The sequence below is a fragment of the Scyliorhinus torazame genome, chromosome 15, assembly GCF_047496885.1.
Source record: "Scyliorhinus torazame isolate Kashiwa2021f chromosome 15, sScyTor2.1, whole genome shotgun sequence".
NCBI lineage: Eukaryota > Metazoa > Chordata > Chondrichthyes > Carcharhiniformes > Scyliorhinidae > Scyliorhinus > Scyliorhinus torazame.
Genome location: NC_092721.1, coordinates 148208899 through 148226258, shown reverse-complemented (window position 1 = coordinate 148226258; position 17360 = coordinate 148208899). Strand labels below are relative to the sequence as shown.

Sequence of the window (17360 nt, the reverse complement as noted above, 5' to 3'; positions counted from 1 at the left end):
GCAACACTTTCTTCACTCGCGGGGTTTTACCCGCCCACACAAAGCCCGCAATAATCTTATTCACCCGCTTGAAAAAGGCCCTTGGGATGAAGATGGGGAGGCACTGAAAGACAAACAGAAATCTGGGGAGGACCGTCATTTTCAGTCTGTACCCTCCCCGCCAGTGATTTGTGTGATCTTTTCAGTTGGTCAATGATCCTTTTATAAGTTATTAGTTTCTATGGAAATCGTAACATAATCCTGTGGGAGATTTGAAGGGAAGTGCGCCTGGTACCTTGGGAGTCATGTTGGCTGCATGATAATGTATGGTAAAGAAAGACTGGAGTGCAATGAACCCTCTGTAACACATGGGAGAATTCATGAATGAGCCAGGCAGCCCAATTGTACTCCAGGGTATTGTTAATGATTAATTGCTTTATTTTACAAACCTGTGAAGGTTGGAATTCTTCTCATTTGGCACAATAACCGTATAGTTCAATGCCCTCGTGGTCTTGGCTGGACAATCAGCAGGAAGTTTATTAGTCCTACGTAGGGAAATTGTTTGTTTTTTGTTTGTTAGACCCCAGCAGGACTACTGGATAAAGTTGGGAAGTCCTTAAGTCTGCCAATGTGGACTGAAGCTCACTGGATTAGTGGGGAAATTATGGTGTCAGAGTGTGCACATTATTTTGGGAAAACAGAAACACTGGGTCATAATCTCCCATAGGATGCTGAGTAAACTCACATTGGGGCTAAAACTGGAGGCATGCGGATCTGCAATTTCAAAGTTGTCAGGCCATTCCTGCTGGATACCATTTCTCCCAGGGTGGGAAACATGGCAATTGGCGGGCATATATTTACAGCGATGTTGGGAATGCCATATAAATGCCTGTTCCAAATATAATTTATCCTGATGATGGAATTTTCCTTCAGGTGGGTGGGTTCCTGACTGTGGGATAGGATGGGAGGGCAGGTGGGAACAACCATAGGGCTAATGTCCAAGTGAACAGAAGCAAGCCTTTTAACCTGCCCACTTGTTGCCACCTTTGGCTGCATCGGGAGACAAGTGACCACAATTGCACCCTGAGTCTGACACTCGGAGACTTTATCCTAATGTGTTTGGAAAGTACCGGTGCTCCCGATGAGATCACTTGTCTTACAGTGAACATGATGGTATGCTCATATAAATTAAAGATTACCTTTTCCTTTGGGATCATGCTGGCCTTCATTCTTATGGTCACCAGTTGATTAGAAAAGCCTCCATCCTGCCGATCTGTGAGTCTACGTCTAAAACTCCGAAAGATGGCAGATCCAGAGGAATGTATTTGTAGTTTGAAAAGGATGTGTTTATTTGTTTTCCACACTTACAAAAAATTAACGCTATGCAAGTTGCTTCTGTTGGAGTCTTAAGAGTTTACTGCAGATTGTGGTTGTACTTGTTCAGTCTGTCAATTTAACTGTGGTCAAGTACTTGAGTTTGGAAGTTTCCATGTGTAGCTTGGCAGAATGACCTTGAATTTGCGCTCTCGACTCCCTTGATGGTATTGGCATTTGTTTACTTTCATAAATATGATCCATCCCTTACTTTTCGTTTAGTTGGATATTGATGTTTGGCCTTCCCATTAGCATGTTTTATTTGTCCATTTCTTGGTGGTGAGTGCCGAATCTGGATTGATGTGGCTTTGGATGTTCCTTTGTCTGGACTGTTCTTGTAGTCTTCTAAGGCTTAGGTTCAATTAAACCACTAGTTTGTTCAAACTTATTAATTTGATAGATCATATGCTTTCATCATTTTACATAATATAAGAAATAGAAGCAGGAGTAGGCTCTTTAGCCGTTTGATCTTGCTCCATCATTCAATACAATTATTGCTTAAGTGGGCCACCGCACGCATGCGTGGCCGCGCGGTCTGGCTAGCAGGGCCCCGCTGGCAGCCAGAGCTGCGGAACGCATGCCCGGGGCTCTGCTAGCCCCCTGGAAAATGGAGAATCACCCCGGACCTTCGAGGAAAAGGTCCGGAGTGATTCTCGCCTGTTTTCCAGCAGGCGTGGGAACTTAGTCCCCAGAAGGGAGAATCCCACCCATGAAGTGAGTCGGTATGTCTGAAAATATTTTCGTAGAATATAGAGCATAATAGGTCCCGATGAAAGGTTATTTAAAACCTTTACTCTATTGCTTTCTCTGCCTGACTGGCTGAATATTTCCAGCATTTTGTTTATATTCTAGATTTTCAGTGCCTGCAGTTATTTTGCCTTTCGATTGAAAGTGGCAGCTTGTTATAGAATAGAAAAACTGTTAGCGTAGAATTTACAGTGCAGGAGGCCATTCGGCCCATCGAGTCTGCACCGGCTCTTGGAAAGAGCACCCTACCCAAGGTCCACACCTCCACCCTATTCCCATAACCCAGTAACCCCACCCAACACTAAGGGCAATTTTGGACACTATGGGCAATTTAGCATGGCCAATCCACCTAACCCGCACATCTTTGGACTGTGGGAGGAAACCGGAGCACCTGGAGGAAACCCACGCACACACGGGGAGAATGTGCAGACTCCGCACAGACAGTGACCCAAGCTGGGAATCGAACCTGGGACCCTGGAGCTGTGAAGCAATTGTGCTATCCACAATGCTACCGTGCTGCCCTATCTATAAAGGACTATAAAGGATCGGTTCCTGTCAACCTGTCCCCATTCAACTATTTTCTGTCATCTAATTCTAAATCTAAGAGAGGCAGTCAACACCCGCTGGAGAGAGTACTTTGAACTCCTCAACCAAGAATCATCCTTTGGTGCAAGTGCCCTCGACACCATCCCACAACATGCTATCTGCCACAATCTGAGCGCAACCCCAGCTCCCTGCGAGGCCGAAAAGGTCATCCGACAGCTGAAAACAAGGCCTCTGGCACAAATGGAATCCTCACAGAAGTATTAAAATGTGGCAGAGAGGCATTCTTGACAAGAATCCACAACCTCACCACCCATGTCTGGAAGAAAGAAAGCATGCCAGATAATCTCGGAGACGCCTTAATTGTGACCATCTTCACGAAAGGAGACCGGTCCGACTGCGGAAATTATAGAAGGATTTTGCTACTCTCCGCCACGAGAAAGGTCATCGCGAGAATACTCCTCAACTGCTTCCTCCCAGTGGCTGATGCGCTCCTCCTGAGTCTCAGTGCGCTTCCATCCATCAAGAGGCCAAATGCACATGATCTTCAGCGTGCAGAAAATGCAGGGAACAGCATCAACTTCTGTACATGGCCTTCTTCAATCTCGCAAAGGCCTTTGACTTTGTCAACTGTGAGGGATTGTGGAATATCCTCCTCAAATTCAGCTGCCTGCCGACATTTGCCACCATTCTCGCCTGCTCCATGGTGACATGCAAGCCGTGATCCCCACCAAAGAAACCGCCACAGACCCAATCCATGTGTCAAGTGGAGTCAAACAGGTTACTTCATTTCACCAATGTGCTTCTCCATCTTCCTCACAACAACACTCCACCCTGAAGCTCCCCTCTAGAGTGGAGCTAACTTACCGGACAAGTAGGAAATTGTTCAACCTCCGGCACCACCTGCCAGAACCAAGACCACCCCAACTCCTATCATTGAGCTGCGCCAGTGCAGTCTTCGGATGCCTGAGGAAGACTGAGACCAGAAATTCAGCACCGAGCTCATGGTCTATGGAGCATCCATGGTCCTTGCCCTCCTGTATGCATCAGAAACATGGACAATGTATAGCAGTTACTTGAAAACCCTGGAAAGATACCACCAATGTTGCCTCCGCAAAATCCTGTGAATCCACTGGCAGGCGTACCAACGTGGGCGTCCTCTCCCAGGCCAGTATCCCCAATATCGAGGCACTGGTCACGGTCAACCAGTTGCGATGGGCGGGCCACATTGTCCATATGCCTGACACATGACTTCCAAAACAAGTGCTCTACTCCGATCTCCACAATGGCAAGAGATCACTATGAGGGCAGAGGAAATGCTACAAGGTCACTCTGAAAGCCGTGCTAAATAAATACAACATACGCATCTACACGTGGGAATCTCTTACCTTAGAACGCACAAACTGGAGAAGAAGCATCTGCGAAGACGCTAATCACCTCGAGAGTCACAGGGTGGAGCATGCGGAGGCCTGGTATCTTTCCAGGGATTTCAAGTACCTGCTATACATTGTCCATGTTTCTGATGCATACAGGAGCATGCGGAGGCCCAGTGGAAGTAGAGTGCAGAATTCAGAACGTCTCACCCACCCACCTCCTCAAATACCACCAGCCAAACCTGTGGCAGAGTCTGTGGATCCAGGATTGGACTATTCAGCAACTGCAGAACACAACTCCTCGGAGTGGAACCAAGTCACCAATGACGCTGAGGGTCTGCCCAAGAAGATTCATCTATTTTCTGTCATCTAATTATTCTATCCACCCATCTTTCTCCCATTTCATTGGCTAAATATCAAGTTGACAGGGCTATCATGTAATTAATTTATAATTGTGATGGATTCAATCAAATGTCTGAGTTGGTTTCTGCTGGCTGCCATGTTGTCATGGAGCTGGGCACTGCTCCTAAGTATCTGCAGTCTCAACAGTACTGAAATCTTCTGGTATGTTACTGCACTGCAGCCATTCAGCAGGTTTCTCTAGTCCTGTTGTGAGTGTCATGTGAGAGTACCTTTAAGAAATGGGTGTTTATAAATGGGTGTGGATATAAGTACCTGTAGTGAGAGTACCTTTGAAAATGGGTGTTTACTACTGCAGTGATGTCAGAGTGGGTGGAGCTGGGCTGTCTGTCAGCTTTTTACTTTCATTTTTGAGCAGGCTGCAGGGTGTGTTTTAGTTTTGTTTTCAGTGTTGGAGCTGAAGCCAGACCAAGCCGGTGTACTGCTGTTATCTCTGGCATCAAAAGACTATCTCTTGATCATTTGGTGAATTCAGAATTATACATGTTTTCAGTAGTGACTTTAACCTGATGTGCTTCTGATAAAGGTTTTGTTTTTAAGTTGTATGACTGTTAAAAAGGAACTTAAAGGTTTAGTGTTATAGTCTTTGGGGGTTGTATTTGAATTAATGGTTGATAAGATGTTCACTGTTTTTAAAAGGTTAACTTGAGTTCATAGAATAAACATTGTTTTGCTTTAAAAACTACTTTTCCATTTCTGCTCTACCACACCTGTACAGTGGGCCATGTGCTCCCCATGCCACAATCTATTAAAAGTTGTGGGTCAGGTGATCTCCGTGATACACTTTGGGGTTCTCTAAACCCTGGCCCATAACATGAGTGTTATTGTGAGTCTACCTCATACGCTGCAGGAAATGATGTTCCGATACGTTGGCGAGACCATGCAGACGCTGCGACAACAGATGAACGGACATCGCATGACAATCGCCAGGCAGGAATGTTCCCTTCCAGTCAGGGAACACTTCAGCAGTCAAGGGCATTCAGCCACTGGTCTTCGGGTAAGCATTCTCCAAGACCGCCTTCAGGATGCGCGACAATGCAGAATTGCCGAGCAGAAGCTGATAGCCATGTTCCGCACGCATGAGTACGGCCTCAACTGGGACCTTTTGAAATCCTACCAACTGTCCTGGTTTGAGCCAATTCACACCTCTTTAACCTGGGATTATCCCTCTCCCCAGTCGCTCCATCTGGACCTGTAAAGACTTAATTACCTGCAAAGACTTGCATTCGAAGTATTGTCTTGCATCATTGACTTTGTCTATATGTGTGTTTCTGGAACCTACCTCTTTATTCACCTGAGGAAGGAGCTGCGCTCCGAGAGCCAGTGATTCGAAACAAACCTGTTGGACTTCAAGCTGGAGTTGGAAGATTTCTTACTGTGCCCACCCCAGCATCTCCACATCATAATCCTCTAAACACCGCAACCCCCCCCCCCCAAATCGGAATTACACATAATACCAATTGGCCACATTGCCTTGGAGTCATCATAACAATGGCAAGACCATTTTGTTTGGTGTATAAATGTAGCCTGGCCCCAGATCCCACCCATTCTCGATTGTTGATCTTTCTCCCTCTGAGCAGAAGGCCTAGCCTTCGTTTTCTTACATAAATATGCCTTTCTACTACTTCTGGATATCGTCTTGTTGTTTTCAATATCTCTCTCCAATTGATACTAGCTACTCAAAGTAACAGGTGAAGTAAATTATTAAAGTGATATCCATGAGAAACATCGAGAAAGCTTGGGGGACCTGGACTGGTAGGAGACCTAGAGGAGAGGAAACATGGACGAAGAAACTTGAAGAAGACGGAGACAAAAGAATTATGGAATAGGTGGTAGCAAGAATGAATGAAGCAGGCACTCTGTCTAATTGTCTTGTGTAGAACTAGTCTGTTGGGGGGGAAAATTCAGGCATACACTTTTGGTCATGATCAAGGTCGTGGCTTTAAGTAAGAATGAGTTATTTGTGGATTAAACTCTTGAATGCAAAGGTGGGGGAACCCCTTGTCTCCGTATTGATTATTACTCGAACGCAGATGTGTTGTAATTAACCCAAATACTAGCTTTGGTTAGGCTGGAAGTCCAACACGCCTTGAAATTTGAAAGTATAAACTGTCAGGGGAAACCTGGATTATATGAATTACACGAATCCATGCCGCTCCCTGGAATACCCTTTCATTTTCTATATTAGAATCCATTGTAAACGAACGGGGAAATGACAGGGCAGGGAGGACTGTGCTCCGCTGATAATCCCTTTTAGTTTAGCTGTCTGTCAATGGCAAATGCTCTTTCTCTCTCTTCTCCCCACTCGCTGTCATCCGATAATGATGCGTAGGTCCCATCAGAGACATGGCGCTGCTGCTTGGCGCCAGGGAGCCAGCCATTAGCCCGGGAGAAGGAGCGCCGCAGAGAGGCCACTTCTGGCGGACAGGAGCCCGCCACTGACAGCCAGCATCAGCAACCCATCGCCGCCGCAAGATGTCTTTCCCCAGGAAATCCCCAAAAATCCATTCATCAGGAGGAGGTGAGTGGGGGAAATGGAAGTAGGTGGGGCATCTTTCAACCTGGCAAGAACAGAAATGGATTGAATCGCAATGTGTGTGGCTTTTATTTTTGTTAGCATTTGCTTTTGATCGAAGAGGTCGAGCAGTGATCCCCCCCCCCCCCCCTTTTTGTAGTATTATTGTTATCCTTGTTACCGATCACTTTGGGTGGCCACGGATTCGCCCAGTGTGAGTGGGTTGGGTCCGGGCGCCGGGATCATGAGCAGCTGACGTCCTACCTGCACATTGGAAGTGACATCCCGCCTGTCTGACACTCTGACAGAAATGTTTTGAAATGGTGCATAGCGTGAGTACCGGAGCTTACACATACTCCACTTTGATCCGCTTCTGCTGTTTTCAGGCCACATACAACAACACCCCTCCCCCACCACCCTCCATCTGCTGTCACCTTCTCGGTTTCAATTCCACACCAGCTTTCTGTTCCTCCTGGCCGCCCACCTGCTTTTGTTTGGCGGCGCCGCGATGGTTTGGAGACGACCGCATCTGTTCTGTCAGCCCATGTCCTAGTTTACGCAGTGGAATAAACTGGTTTGCGTTCGGATTAAAATGTCATCGCACTTCTCGGTCAGCGAAATGAACCGGCGTGTTTTTCTGTGCTTCCTAATCATGAAATGTCCCCTTGTTTCTATCGCATTTTCAATCAAAACAATGGTCAGTGCAGTCCCAGGCTGAACCCCAGTGTCGGAAAATGTAATCCCGAGAGCAGAACTCTCATTGAAAGAAGGCAATTGGCTGACTTTATGACGGCTTATTTGAAACCGTAAATGTTGTAGAAAAGGTAAATTCAGTGCAGTAGTTTACATCATGCCATGAACAAATGGGGCGCAGGTTCAAGCTGGTGAAGAGTAGTTTTGGGGCAATTGGTGAACAGTTATTATTACGAGCAATTAACATCTGGTTACAGTATTCAAGGTCAAAACCTTTAAGTAATTTAAGAGAGTATAATTTTTTGAGATGGGTGGTGATTCAGTTTTGAATTGCCGTTTTGTAGTGTTGCTCCCCGGTGATTACCAAGATTATTATAATTTCGGATCTAGTAATTAGCAGTTCTGTACTTTCAATTAGGAATAATTGTTCCAAAAATAGTTCTTTCATGAGCCTGGCAATTAAACAAGTTACTTCAAAATGCACGTCAAAGGATTCAATAGTAAAGCAAGATTACAAACTGCTGACTCACAGAGGAAAATTCTACCCCATTATGTGTTTTTTGTCTTCTTGGATGTCTTTCTTCATTCTTTTTGATTTACCAATCACCGTATTAATTGTCTTGCAAATTAGATGACATATCGGTGGCTTGCTGCTGATCAATGTCTGTTGATATTAGGGATAAGACCGTAAGATATAGTAGAATTAGGCCATTCGTCACATCAAATCTGCTCCGCCATTCAATCATGGCTGATGTTTCTCATCCCCATTCTCCTGCCTTCTCCCCATAATCCCTGATTTCCTTGTTACTCAAGAACCTATCTATCTCTGTCTTAAAGACACTGTGATTTAGTCTCCACAGCAGTCTACGGCAAAGAGTTCTACACTTTCACCACCCTCTGGCTGAAGAAAATTCTCCTAATCTCAGTTTTAAAGGATTATCCCTTCAGCCGGAGGCCGTGCCCTCTGGTTCTAGTTTTTCCGACTAGTGGAAACGTCCTCTCCACGGCCACTCTATTTGCGCCCCTCAGTACCCTGTAAGTTTCAATAAGATCCCCCCCCTCATCCTTCTAAACCCCAACCAGTACAGACCAAGAGTCCTCAACCGCTCCTCATACGACAAGCCCTTCATTTCTGGGATCATTCTTGTGAACCTCCTCTGGACCCTTTCCAAGGCCAGCACATCCTTCCTTAGACATGGGGCCCAAAATTGCTCACAAAACTCCAAATGGGGTCTGACCAGAGCCTTATACAGCCTCAGATGGTGATTATAGATTATAGGATTTACAGTGCAGAAGGAGGCCATTCGGCCCATCGAGTCTGCACTGGCTCTTGGAAAGAGCACCCTACCCAAGGCCAACACTGCCACCCTATCCCCATAACCCAGTAACCCCACCCAACACTAAGGGCAATTTTGGACACTAAGGGCAATTTATCATGGCCAATCCACCTAACCTGCACATCTTTGGACTGTGGGAGGAAACCAGAGCACCCGGAGGAAACCCACGCACACACTGGGAGGATGTGCAGACTCCGCACAGACAGTGACCCAAGCCGGAATTGAACCTGGGACCCTGGAGCTGTGAAGCAATTGTGCTATCCACAATGCTACCGTGCTGCCCATGCTGCCGTGCTGCTGTGCTGAGTAGATGGAGAGTCTGCTATGAGTTATGCTGAACTCGATTTGAATAGTCCCAAAGGCAATAAATCAGCTGTACAGAATAATAGATGACTGGTATATAAACAAAAAGTGCGGGTAATATTCAGCAATTCAGGCAGCATTTGTGGAGAGAGAAATAGGGCTGACATTTCTGGCTGGTGACATTTTGTCAGAACTGAAAAAAATTCCTGATGTAACAGGTTTTGATTAAGTACAGAAGCAGGAGAAGAGGTTGGGCTGGGGTTTGGGAGTATGGAGAGGAAGGAATAAAATAATAGGTATGAGTTTGAGTGGAAGGAGGAGTAAGGGATAATGGCTTAAGACAAAAAAGAGCATTAATGAGACAGGTGAAGAAAGAAAGATTGATCTAGAGAAGCTGTAAATGCAACAGTAGAAACATTACGAGCATCCAAAAGGAAAACAAAGTTAGGATTTGGTGGTGAAACAACTTTTGTGATACTTTCATTTCAATATACAGTATTTACTGTGTTCTCCTTTCCAGGGGGAATGAAACATAGTTTAGGAGACTACTTTGTTGAACACCTCCATCTGTACGCAATGTGTCCTTGAGCTTTGGCTACCTGTCATTTAAATTTCTGTTTTCTTGTTGCCTATATGGCTCCAATGAAGCTCAATGGAAGCCTGAAAAAGCACACAACCTTTTGATTAGGCACTTCACAATCTTCCAGGCTTGACCAAGTTCAACTATTCCACATCACCCACCCACCTTGTGCTCCTTTCTTACCTGCCGCTGAACATTCTAAGGACCTACAACATCTGTAAAAGTTTCCACTGATGACAGGGCATTGGCCTGAAATGTTAACTCTGCTTCTCTTTCTGCTCATTTTTCAAACTTCCAACAATCACGGTATTTTGCCTTTGTAATCGATGACTGGTTGTGCGTGAGAATGGTGAAATGTGCTTTGAAATTTTGGTTGGGCAATTTGATTGCCATTTGATTTTTGTTTGGTTTTGAGGGCATGAGGAATAAAGTTGAATAAAACATTTCCTGTTTAAATCTTATTGCTAAAGTACATTGTTTTCAAAAGTACTCAGACATTATTTTACAGGGATAAAGCATGTATTACACAGGTACGGATTCCAACAATACATTTCTATCCCCTGATCAATTCTGTTCAGAGTAAACTTTATTACAAAATCAGAGTAAATAGCCTGAGTGAAATATGATCTATCCTCTCAAAATAAATGTTGGTGAATGAATTTTTTTCCAATAAGGAACATGAAGCTACACACACAAGCAGGTGGTAACATGCTCACGAGCATGAGATGCAAATGTTACATTTTTTAATAAGGTAATAAAATTAATGGGAATTTACAGTCCATTTGAGTTTGACTTTGGGTAAAAATATTAAACCTTTGTTAAGGAGAAGAATATGGAGCGTCTGGATAGAAATAAAATGTGCTTTTGATTGCAAGTTCTTGCCTGTCTATTGCTTTTCTTTGAGGGTGTGATGAAATAACTCATTTATTGTAAAGATAGTGCACTTCGATTTCAATAAAACATTGATTATAGTTATTCCGGAAAGACTGGTACAGAGAATAAAATGGGAATCAGTTAAGAATTCTGTACATTTATAGATGAACATATTTGTATCTAGGTGATGTGGATGTTAATCAGTATACCTGACTTCAAAAATTGCAAGATCATTTTTAAAACAGTACAGTTAAATATATTGGTATGTTTACCAAGGAAAAATGAACTTACATTTGTGTAACAACTTTTTGAAACTTCACAATATCCTAAAGTTTTAAATACATATATTTTTTCATTTGAATAAGGTTTTTATTATAACAAAGAAAACAACAATACAACAAATACCAACCCGTACTATACCAAAAGTACACCCCCCCCCCCCACCCCCCAATACCCCAGTCCTCCCCTTCCCCCCTCATAAAGAAAACAGAACAGATCACCCCCCCAACAGTGATGGTAACCAGTTCCCTGAAAAAACTGAGGAAGTGCTGTCACCTCGAGTAGAACCCTTCCACCGACTCCCTCATGGTATACTTGATCTTCTCAAGGTGCAAAAATTCCATCGGATCCCTCAACCTAGCTGACGCCTTAGGCGACATACAATATCCTAAAGCTGTTCATAGCTGGTTGAGTATCTTTGAAGTGTTGCCACAATTGAGTAGCGTTTGTTGATTTTTTTCCCTCTAAATAACTGTTTGTGTTTTAAAAAATTGTCTCTTATACTTGTTGATTCCTGGCAGCAGATAGCTGCAATACTTCAAAAAAATAGTTTGAGCGATTCAATTGGGAGGCTTTGCTTGTTGATTTATTTGTAGTTGCTTGTCACCAGATTTGATTTTCCTATTTGCTTCCCTTTTGTTTGTTGGTATGTTTTCTACCTGTTGAGTGATATTCAAATAATTAGCTTTGTTCATTTTGTTTGTTTGCTTTTATGTGATTGATATTTGAGTTGGTTAAGCAAGCATGATGTGCAAATTGCATATGCGACATTGAGTATTTTGGGCTTTCAGCTAAATTCTCTGTCAGTCACTTCTGTCAATGCTTAGTGAATTGTTTGGGCGATGAGTGAAGAGGAAGCGGGCTAATTAACTATTTCATAAGAGGATTGAAAGCTATAAGATAAATTGTGATGATCAAATACATCTTCAGAGCACAATAATTCATTTGCTATTGGGATCATAGATGAGACGTTTATTGAAAGCGACTGATCAGAACGTGCTTTGTAATGTTGAAAGCTTGCTCCTTTGTTTCCTTTATGATGGAGAAATGTTGCAAGAGGATGACCTATGTTTGATTACTTTCATTTGGAAATTCTATATGTTGGGAGAATTAATGACCAAGCAAATAGTTTTTCGGCTGCTTAGGGGTTTAGCCTTTTCCCATTGCTTTTCTCATATTCTTGCTTTTCTTTTATCAGTCTGTATGACAGTGTTTCATTTTGCATTGTAACATGTTCTTCACATAATTTACTATGTTTAATAACAGCACAGCTTGTTAGACATTGAATTCAAGCACACGTAATAGACCAATCGTACGTAATACAGTTTGAAAAGAATTTGGAATGTGGAAATTCCCATTGAGATATTAAGCTGTTCTTTCAAATTCTTGGCAGGCTGCTGAGGAGCTTACCAAGTTCAAATGGTCACTAAGCACAGGGTTTGGCTTGGCACTTCCTATTTTCAGAACATTTTTTGTCAGGTTACTGTCTGTTTCAATGAAATGGGTACAAAAAGACAACCAAGTGAAGTATGGAGTATTAAAATGTTCTAAAAACTAAAATTGTAATTGAGATTGTAATTTCTGTCTTCGACTAGATGTATTATTTCTGTGGAAAGCAATTTTTACATGAAAAATTTTTGCAAAAAGGCAACATGTTTGTAATTTCGAAACTGGATGATAAATGCAAAGATTAATGGATCAAGAAAAGCAGGAAGAATCTCGGAGATAAACTTTTAATTGGGGAAAAGTCAATTGAAGGGAACATGCTTTTCAGTTCACTGAAAAGAACATATAATGTTAGGAATAAATTATTTAACTCTCACTACCAGCACCGAATTAGTTCAAAGTTAAGAAACCTCCAGCGAGAGTGAGATTTGAAAAATACTTTGGTTGAGAATTTCCTTGAAAGTTACCACAAAAGGAATGGAACAGCCAAATGAGCTCCCCTTCCTTATTACTTGAGAAAATGCCAGTGGGTTTTCCACTGCTGTCTACCGCAAGCCTATCTTCACTGGTCAATATACCCATTACACATAGTTCTACATTCTATAAGGTAGGCCTTACCAACAACCTCGTAAATAGGGCCGGAGCCATTTGCTCACCATGCAAGTTTGATGCTGAAATACGGTGCATCAAAGCTATTCTGAGAGATAATGGCCACCCAGATCAGACCATCACTTGCTGTATATCACACCAACTCATGAATGGGTCTAAAGCCACCACTTTTGGGCTTGAAAGGTGCGCAGCCTACCTCTGATTACCCTGGAAGAGTAAGGTGTCGTAAATATTTGAGTAAACAGGTTAAGTTATCCATTTCATGCTGTTATTTTGCTGTAGGAACACAAGTGGTATTCTCTGCTAACAAAATGCTGTGATCAAACTAGAAAAATGTTCTGTCTAGCACGAAATGAGAAATGTGGTATATGAATTTTAGTGCTGGTGTGATATCAGGTATGTAGGCTGTATGTCCCAATGATAAGGGGATTGTTTCAAACAGCACATCCCTTTGGCTGTTTGAAACCAATAAAGTACTGACCATAGCCAAACAGCCCATGCTTGCAAGACTCAAAACCTAGAATCACATCTAATGTTGAACATTGTGATTCCACAATATCCATTAAACAATTCTGGTTGTGCTAAGAATTACACTGAAAACCAATTTAAGGTTGTTATTTGGACTCGGTGTGGTTCACTTACTCATGCTACAAGCCACATATATTCACACGAACGGCTCTGTCTGAACATGTCCACACATTGCCTTTTTCAACTAAACAAAGGCTTGGGGAACAGTCATTCCTTGGTTCATTCTCCCATGCCTTAACCAATCAGAGTTGACCTCTCTGGTTTGAATTTGAACAATGCTGGGCAGTTCACTGTTCAGTGCTGCATTCTCAATGATGTGGATATGCCGGCGTTGGGCTGGGGTGAAATGGACATAGAACATACAGTGCAGAAGGAGACCATTCGGCCCATTGAGTCTGCACCGACCCACTTAAGCCCTTATTTACACCCTATCCCCGTAACCCAATAACCCCTCCTAACCTTTTTGGACACGAAGGGCAATTTAGCATGGTCAATCCACCTAGCCCGCACATCTTTGGACTGTGGGAGGAAACCAGAGCACCTGAAGGAAACCCACGCAGACATGGGGAGAACGTGCAAATTCCGCACAGACAGTGACCCAGCAAGGAATCAAACCTGGGACTCTGGCGCTGTGAAGCCACAGTGCTATCCACTTGTGCTACCGTGCTGCCCCCTGTGCTGGGCACAGTAAGAAGTCTTACAATGCTAGGTTAAAGTCCAATAGGTTTATTTGGAATCACAAGCTTTTGGAACGTAACTCACCTTATGCTATGCTCCGAAAGTTCATGATTCCAAATAAACCTATTTGACTTTAACCTGGGATTCTCAATAGCAATACATTACAGAATCCACTTGCCAACCAACCTGCACTCTCTTTTCATGCAGTATAAATTGTTGTTTCCCCATTACTGTTTTAAGTTTTGTGCAAGCTAACCTGCTAAGTGCAAAACAAAAAGCTTTGATAGCATGCCTTTTTTTTTTCAGCTAAAATTATTCCCAAATATTGAGTGGAAACTCTTTAGATAAAATAGTTTGGATGGGGTGGTGTTAGTGCAATGTGTCCAGGAAGCTTTTCTAACACAGTATGTAGATTGTCCGACCTGAGGGGAGGCCATATTGGATTTGGTACTTGGTAATGAACCAGGGCAAGTGATAGATTTGTTAATGGGGGAGCATTTTGGAGATAGTGACCACAATTCTGTGACTGTCACTTTAGTAATGGATAGGGATAGGTGCGTGCAATAGGGCAAGGTTTACAATTGGGGGAAGGGTAAATACGATGCTGTCAGACAAGAACTGAAGTGCCTAAGTTGGGAACATAGGCTGTCAGGGAAGGACACAATTGAAATGTGGAATTTGTTCAAGGAACAGATACTACGTGTCCTTGATATGTATGTCCCTGTCAGGCAGAGAAGAGATGGTCGAGTGAGGGAACCATGGTTGACAAGAAAGGTTGAATGTCTTGTTAAGAGGAAAAAGGATACTTATGTAAGGCTGAGGAAACAAGGTTCAGACAGGGCTCTGGAGGGATACAAGATAGCCAGGAGGGAACTGAAGAAAGAGATTAGGAGAGCTAAGAGAGGGCATGAAAAATCTTTGACGGGTAGGATCAAGGAAAACCCCAAGGCCTTTTACACATATGTGAGAAATATGAGAATGACTAGAGCGAGGGTAGGTCGGATCAAGGACAGTAGCGGGAGATTGTGTATTGAGTCTGAAGAGATAGAAGAGGTCTTGAACGAGTACCTTTCTTCAGTATTTACGAATGAGAGGGGCCATATTGTTGGAGAGGACAGTGTGAAACAGTCTGGTAAGTTCGAGGAGATACTAGTTAGGAAGGAAGATGTGTTGGGCATTTTGAAAAACTTGAGGATAGACTAGTCCCCCGGGCCTGACGGGATATATCCAAGGATTCTATGGGAAGCAAGAGATGAAATTGCAGAGCCGTTGACAATGATCTTTTCGTCCTCAATGTCAACAGGGGTGGTACCAGGGGATTGGAGAGTGGTGAATGTTGTGCTCCTGTTCAAAAAAGAGAATAGGGATAACCCTGGAAATTACAGTCCAGTTAGTTTTACTTCGGTGGTAGGCAAAGTAATGGAAAGGGTACTGAGGGACAGGATTTCTGAGCATCTGGAAAGTCACTGCTTGATTACGGATAGTCAGCATGGATTTGTGAGGCGTAGGTCTTGCCTCACAAGTCTAATTGAATTCTTTGAGGAGGTGACCAAGCACGTGGATGAAGGTAAAGCAGTGGATGTAGTGTACATGGATTTTAGTAAGGCATTTGATAAGGTTCCCCATGGTAGGCTTATGCAGAAAGTAAGGAGGCATGGGATAGTGGGAAATTTGGCCAGTTGGATAACGAACTGGCTAACCGATAGAAGTCAGAGAGTGGTGGTGGATGGCAAATATTCAGCCTGGATCCCAGTTACCAGTGGCGTACCGCAGGGATCAGTTCTGGGTCCTCTGCTGTTTGTGATTTTCATTAATGACTTGGATGAGGGAGTTGAAGGGTGGGTCAGTAAATTTGCAGATGATATGAAGATTGGTGGAGTTGTGGATAGTGAGGAGGGCTGTTGTCTGCTGCAAAGAGACATAGATAGGATGCAGCGCTGGGCTGAGAAGTGGCAGATGGAGTTTAACCCTGAAAAGTGTGAGGTTGTCCATTTTGGAAGGACAAATATGAATGCGGAATACAGGTTTAACGGTAGGGTTCTTGGCAATGTGGAGAAGCAGAGAGACCTTGGGGTCTATGTTAATCGATCTTTGAAAGTTGCCACTCAAGTGGATGGATCTGTGAAGAAGGCCTATGGTGTGCTAGCGTCCATTAGCAGAGGGATTGAATTTAAGAGCCGTGAGGTGATGATGCAGCTGTACAAAACCTTGGTAAGGCCACATTTGGAGTACTGTGTGCAGTTCTGGTCGCCTCATTTTAGGAAGGATGTGGAAGTTTTGGAAAAGGTGCAAAGGAGATTTACCAGGATGCTGCCTGGAATGGAGAGTAGGTCTCACGAGGATTGGTTGAGGGTGCTCGGCCTTTTCTCATTAGAACGGAGAAGGATGAGGGGTGACTTGATAGAGGTTTATAAGATGATCAGGGGAATAGATAGAGTAGACAGTCAGATTTTTTTCCCCTGGTGGAACAAACCATTACAAGGGGACATAAATTGAAGGTGAATGGTGGAAGATATAGGGGGGATGTCAGAGGTAGGTTCTTTACCCAGAGAGTAGTGGGGGCATGGAATGCACTGCCTGTGGAAGTAGTTGAGTCGGAAACATTAGGGACCTTAAAGTGGCTATTGGATAGGTACATGGATTACGGCAGAATGATGGGGTGTAGATTAATTTGTTCTTAATCAAGGACAAAAGTTGGGCACAACATCGTGGGCCAAAGGGCCTGTTCTGTTCTGTATTTTTGTATGTTCTAAGTTCTATTTTTCTGTTCTTAGCCATTTTCAGGCTTTCAGTTTAACTGCTAATTAATATTGCACAGACACTATTATTGAACATTTTTGAAGATGGTTTAAGTAACTTGTAGGACAGTGCCTCAAGGAGTTGTGTTTATGCAGAATAGAGTCACAACTAAAGCAGTTAATGCCAAGTTAGCTGGCTCAAAGACGGTATGGTGGGGTAGTGGTTAGCACTGCTGCCTCATGGCAACGAGGACTTTGGTTCGATCCCGGCCCCTGGTCACTGTCCATGTGGAGTGGACTTTGGTTCGACCCCGGCCCCGGATCACTGTCCATGTGGAGTTTGCA

General features: G+C 43.5%; 1 protein-coding gene across 2 annotated transcripts in view; it reads left to right on the top strand.

Annotated features, from left to right (window-relative positions):
* Positions 1–6627: 6627 nt before the first annotated feature.
* atp8a2 (ATPase phospholipid transporting 8A2) overlaps positions 6628–17360 on the top strand; it is an 890601-nt gene continuing 879868 nt past the window's right edge. Inside the window, exon 1 of one of the 2 annotated variants that reach the window (XM_072476889.1) lies at positions 6628–6957. In XM_072476889.1, the coding sequence (XP_072332990.1) occupies positions 6912–6957 (46 nt within the window). In that variant the 5' untranslated portion in view covers positions 6628–6911. Of the gene's footprint in view, positions 6958–7177; positions 7284–17360 lie in introns of those variants that run through there. The other variant, XM_072476890.1, reaches the window with a different exon arrangement.